Source organism: Eucyclogobius newberryi, unplaced genomic scaffold (assembly GCF_026437365.1).
Source record: "Eucyclogobius newberryi isolate DKJ021-1_F unplaced genomic scaffold, fEucNew1.0.hap1 SCAF_12, whole genome shotgun sequence".
NCBI lineage: Eukaryota > Metazoa > Chordata > Actinopteri > Gobiiformes > Gobiidae > Eucyclogobius > Eucyclogobius newberryi.
This window is the reverse complement of record NW_027315746.1, coordinates 14,359,136-14,365,135: the sequence shown is the minus strand read 5'-3', so window position 1 is coordinate 14,365,135 and position 6,000 is coordinate 14,359,136. Positions and strand designations below refer to the sequence as shown.

Genomic DNA, 6,000 nt, shown 5'->3' with positions numbered 1-6,000 from the left:
TGTGGTTCACATGTAGTTTAAATGTAGTTTAGATGTAGTTTAAATGTAGTTTAAATGTAGTTTAGATGTAATTTAAATGTAGTTTAGATGTAGTTTAAATGTGGTTTAAATGTGGTTCACATGTAGTTTAAATGTAGTTTAAATGTAGTTTAAATGTAGTTTAAATGTAGTTTAGATGTAATTTAAATGTAGTTTAAATGTAGTTTAGATGTAGTTTAGATGTAGTTTAAATGTAGTTTAAATGTAGTTCAGATGTAGTTTAAATGTAGTTTAGATGTAATTTAAATGTAGTTTAAATGTAGTTTAAATGTAGGCTAGCTCGGTAGATACAAGGGGGAAGTTTCTGTTGAAACAAACAACTCTTTCTACTTCAGGAAGGCTCCGCCCAATGGGTGGGTCTTACCACAGAACAGTATTAATATCGGATTTCTCGATCTAATTTCTTTTATTGACAATGACTCTTGGATGAGAGTCGAAACGTCTATTTTTTCAAACTGAGTCCAGATGACTACAACTGAAGCTTTTTCTACTAATTTAAATGTAATTTAAATGTAGTTTAAATGTGGTTCATGTGTAGTTTAAATGTAGTTTAGATGTAGTTTAAATGTGGTTTAGATGTAGTTTAAATGTAGTTTACATGTAGTTCAAATGTAGTTTAAATGTGGTTTAAATGTGGTTCACATGTAGTTTAAATGTAGTTTAGATGTAGTTTAAATGTAGTTAAAATGTAGTTTACATGTAGTTCAAATGTAGTTTAAATGTGGTTTAAATGTGGTTCACACGTAGTTCAAATGTAGTTCAGATGTAGTTTAAATGTAGTTTAAATGTGGTTCACATGTAGTTTAAATGTAGTTTAAATGTATTTTACATGTAGTTCAAATGTAGTTTAAATGTGGTTTAAATGTAGTTCACATGCAGTTCACATGTAGTTTAAATGTAGTTTAAATGTGGTTCACATGTAGTTTAAATGTAGTTCACATGTAGTTCAGATGTGGTTTAAATGTAGTTTAGATGTAGTTTAAATGTAGTTTAGATGTAGTTCAGATGTAGTTCACATGTAATTCAGATGTGGTTTAAATGTAGTTTAAATGTGGTTCACATGTAGTTCAGATGTGGTTTAAATGTAGTTTAAATGTAGTTTAGATGTAGTTCAGATGTAGTTCAGATGTGGTTTAAATGTAGTTTAAATGTAGTTCAGATGTAGTTCAGATGTGGTTCAGATGTGGTTCAAATGTAGTTTAAATGTAGTTTAAATGTAGTTTAAATGTAGCTACTTCAGGAAGGCTCCGCCCAATGGGTGGGTCTTACCACAGAACAGTATTAATATCGGAGTTCTCGACCTAAATTCTGTTATTGACAATGACTCTTGGATGAGAGTCGAAACGTCTATTTTTTCAAACTGAGTCCAGATGACTACAACTGAAGCTTTTTCTACTATGGAACACGCCTGGACGAATGAGGGATTACACCGACATATTTCCAAGAATTTTGGTTCAGATGTGGTTCAAATGTAGTTTAAATGTAGTTTAAATGTAGTTTAGATGTAGTTTAAATGTAGTTTAAATGTAGTTTATAGATGTAGTTTGGATGTAGTTTAAATGTAGTTTAAATGTAGTTTAGATGTAGTTTAAATGTAGTTTAGATGTAGTTCAGATGTAGTTCAGATGTAGTTTAAATGTAGTTTAAATGTAGTTTAGATGTAGTTCAGATGTAGTTTAAATGTAGTTTAGATGTGGTTCACATGTAGTTTAAATGTAGTTTAGATGTAGTTCACATGTAGTTCAGATGTAGTTTAAATGTAGTTTAGATGTAGTTCACATGTAGTTCACATGTAATTCAGATGTGGTTTAAATCTAGTTTAAATCTAGTTTAAATCTAGTTTAAATCTAGTTTAAATGTAGTTTAGATGTAGTTTAAATGTAGTTTAGATGCAGTTTAAATGTAGTTTAGATGCAGTTCACATGTAGTTCACATGTAGTTCAGATGTGGTTTAAATGTAGTTTAAATGTAGTTCACATGTAGTTCACATGTGGTTTGAATGTAGTTTGACTGTAGTTCACATGTAGTTTAGATGTAGTTTAAATGTAATTTAAATGTAGTTTAAATGTTGTTTAGATGTAGTTCACATGTGGTTCAGATGTGGTTCAAATGTAGTTTAAATGTAGTTTAAATGTAGTCTAGATGTAGTTTAAATGTAGTTTAAATGTAATTCACATGTAGTTTAAATGTAGTTTAAATGTAGTTTAAATGTAGTTTAAATGTAGTTTAAATGTAGTTTAGATTTAGTTCACATTTAATTCACATGTAGTTCAGATGTAGTTTAAATGTAGTTTATTTAAACGTAGTTCAAATGTAGTTTAGATGTAGTTTAGATGTAGTTTAAATGTAGTTTAGATGCAGTTTAAATGTAGTTTAGATGCAGTTCACATGTAGTTCACATGTAGTTCAGATGTGGTTTAAATGTAGTTTAAATGTAGTTTAAATGTAATTCACATGTAGTTCACATGTGGTTTGAATGTAGTTTGACTGTAGTTCACATGTAGTTTAGATGTAGTTTAAATGTAGTTTAAATGTAGTTTAAATGTTGTTTAGATGTAGTTTAGATGTGGTTCAGATGTGGTTCAAATGTAGTTTAAATGTAGTTTAAATGTAGTCTAGATGTAGTTTAAATGTAGTTTAAATGTAATTCACATGTAGTTTAAATGTAGTTTAAATGTAGTTTAAATGTAGTTTAGATTTAGTTCACATTTAATTCACATGTAGTTCAGATGTAGTTTAAATGTAGTTTATTTAAACGTAGTTCAAATGTAGTTTAGATGTAGTTTAAATGTAGTTTAGATGTAGTTTAGATGTAGTTTAAATGTAGTTTAGATGTAGTTTAAATGTAATTTAAATGTAGTTTAAATGTAGTTTAGATGTAGTTTAGATGTAGTTTAAATGTAGTTTAGATGTAGTTTAAATGTAGTTTAAATGTAGTTTAAATGTAGTTTACATGTAGTTCAGATGTGGTTTAAATGTAGTTTAAATGTAGTTTACATGTAGTTCAGATGTGGTTTAAATCTAGTTTAAATGTAGTTTAGATGTAGTTTAAATGTGGTTTAGATGTAGTTTAAATGTAGTTTACATGTAGTTCAAATGTAGTTTAAATGTGGTTTAAATGTGGTTCACATGTAGTTTAAATGTAGTTTAGATGTAGTTTAAATGTAGTTAAAATGTAGTTTACATGTAGTTCAAATGTAGTTTAAATGTGGTTTAAATGTGGTTCACATATAGTTCAAATGTAGTTCAGATGTAGTTTAAATGTAGTTTAAATGTGGTTCACATGTAGTTTAAATGTAGTTTAAATGTAGTTTACATGTAGTTCAAATGTAGTTTAAATGTGGTTTAAATGTAGTTCACATGCAGTTCACATGTAGTTTAAATGTAGTTTAAATGTGGTTCACATGTAGTTTAAATGTAGTTCACATGTAGTTCAGATGTGGTTTAAATGTAGTTTAGATGTAGTTTAAATGTAGTTTAGATGTAGTTCAGATGTAGTTCACATGTAATTCAGATGTGGTTTAAATGTGGTTCACATGTAGTTCAGATGTGGTTTAAATGTAGTTTAAATGTAGTTTAGATGTAGTTTAGATGTAGTTCAGATGTGGTTTAAATGTAGTTTAGATGTAGTTTAAATGTAGTTTAGATGTAGTTCACATGTGGTTCAGATGTGGTTCAAATGTAGTTTAAATGTAGTTTAAATGTAGTTTAAATGTAGCTACTTCAGGAAGGCTCCGCCCAATGGGTGGGTCTTACCACAGAACAGTATTAATATCGGAGTTCTCGACCTAAATTCTGTTATTGACAATGACTCTTGGATGAGAGTCGAAACGTCTATTTTTTCAAACTGAGTCCAGATGACTACAACTGAAGCTTTTTCTACTATGGAACACGCCTGGACGAATGAGGGATTACACCGACATATTTCCAAGAATTTTGGTTCAGATGTGGTTCAAATGTAGTTTAAATGTAGTTTAAATGTAGTTTAGATGTAGTTTAAATGTAGTTTAAATGTAGTTTATAGATGTAGTTTGGATGTAGTTTAAATGTAGTTTAAATGTAGTTTAGATGTAGTTTAAATGTAGTTTAGATGTAGTTCAGATGTAGTTCAGATGTAGTTTAAATGTAGTTTAAATGTAGTTTAGATGTAGTTCAGATGTAGTTTAAATGTAGTTTAGATGTGGTTCACATGTAGTTTAAATGTAGTTTAGATGTAGTTCACATGTAGTTCAGATGTAGTTTAAATGTAGTTTAGATGTAGTTCACATGTAGTTCACATGTAATTCAGATGTGGTTTAAATCTAGTTTAAATCTAGTTTAAATCTAGTTTAAATCTAGTTTAAATGTAGTTTAGATGTAGTTTAAATGTAGTTTAGATGCAGTTTAAATGTAGTTTAGATGCAGTTCACATGTAGTTCACATGTAGTTCAGATGTGGTTTAAATGTAGTTTAAATGTAGTTTAAATGTAGTTCACATGTAGTTCACATGTGGTTTGAATGTAGTTTGACTGTAGTTCACATGTAGTTTAGATGTAGTTTAAATGTAGTTTAAATGTAGTTTAAATGTTGTTTATATGTAGTTCACATGTGGTTCAGATGTGGTTCAAATGTAGTTTAAATGTAGTTTAAATGTAGTCTAGATGTAGTTTAAATGTAGTTTAAATGTAATTCACATGTAGTTTAAATGTAGTTTAAATGTAGTTTAAATGTAGTTTAGATTTAGTTCACATTTAATTCACATGTAGTTCAGATGTAGTTTAAATGTAGTTTATTTAAACGTAGTTCAAATGTAGTTTAGATGTAGTTTAAATGTAGTTTAGATGTAGTTTAAATGTAGTTTAAATGTAGTTTAAATGTAGTTTAGATGTAGTTTAGATGTAGTTTAAATGTAGTTTAAATGTAGTTTAGATGTAGTTTAAATGTAGTTTAGATGTAGTTTAAATGTAGTTTAAATGTAGTTTAAATGTAGTTTAAATGTAGTTCTGTTGGACTTGTACAGGGCCTTGACGCGCAGGGCGCATGCGCAGTGGAAGCGGCTCGTGCTGTTTGTTCCAGTTATTCGTTTTCGGGCTTTTGTCGTTCAGCTCAGGAGGAGCTAGCCTTAGTTGTTGCTTGTGGGTCTAAGCGATTATTTACAACAATGGCGACGCGTTTCTCCTGAGCTAGCTCCAGAGAAACACCCCGGGCTCACACACGGACCATCGGGTGGACTTTACCCGACAGCAACAAGCAACAACCGCACATTGTATATCTGAGCAAAAGAAAGAGGTGCATCTGCTAACTGTGCTTTAGTTAGCTAACACGTCGCCTCGCTAGCCCGCTGCTAAGTTGAATAGGTTTCCGCCCCGTGTGGAGAAGAGCCTACAGCCGATCAGACTCCGCGCAGAACATGGAAACGGTGCTTCGTTTACTATGATGCATCAGCAGCGTGATCGCGGACACACTTCTGCCACCGCCGTGTTGTTGTAGGTGCGGAGACCAGGCTACTGCTGCTAACAGGCTAATCCCCGTGTATTGTTTGGTTTCTCCGCGCACTTGTGTGTGTGTTAAAACTGTCCCGAGGCGCAACAGTCGCTGGCTAGCACACAACACTAGCCTGCCGAATTCCTGTGGCATCGCAAATACACGTTTTGCAAATGACCACGGGCAGGAACAACCGGGCGATGATGGAAGGAGTTGGTGCCAGAGTGGTGCGCGGACCCGACTGGAAGTGGGGCAAACAGGACGGGGGAGAGGGGCATGTGGGCACCGTGAGGAGCTTTGAGAGCCCCGAGGAGGTGGTGGTGGTCTGGGACAACGGGACGGCTGCAAACTACCGCTGCTCCGGAGCCTACGACGTGAGGATCCTGGACAGCGCTCCTACAGGTACTCCTACACCTGATGCGCCAAGGACTGGAGCTGAACTTTATGTGGAAGTTCTTTTAAATGGCTTGCACGCGGTGTTTAGTGATTCACATGCAT

At 32.6% G+C, this 6,000-nt stretch overlaps 1 protein-coding gene across 7 annotated transcripts in view; it reads left to right on the top strand.

The window, feature by feature from the left end:
- Positions 1 to 5,081: 5,081 nt before the first annotated feature.
- mib1 (MIB E3 ubiquitin protein ligase 1) overlaps positions 5,082 to 6,000 on the top strand; it is a 57,662-nt gene continuing 56,743 nt past the window's right edge. For all 7 annotated transcript variants that reach the window (XM_072440899.1, XM_072440898.1, XM_072440897.1 and 4 more), the window contains exon 1: positions 5,082 to 5,904. In XM_072440899.1, coding sequence (XP_072297000.1) covers positions 5,676 to 5,904 — 229 coding nt within the window. In that variant the 5' untranslated portion in view covers positions 5,082 to 5,675. The remainder of the gene's footprint in view (positions 5,905 to 6,000) is intronic.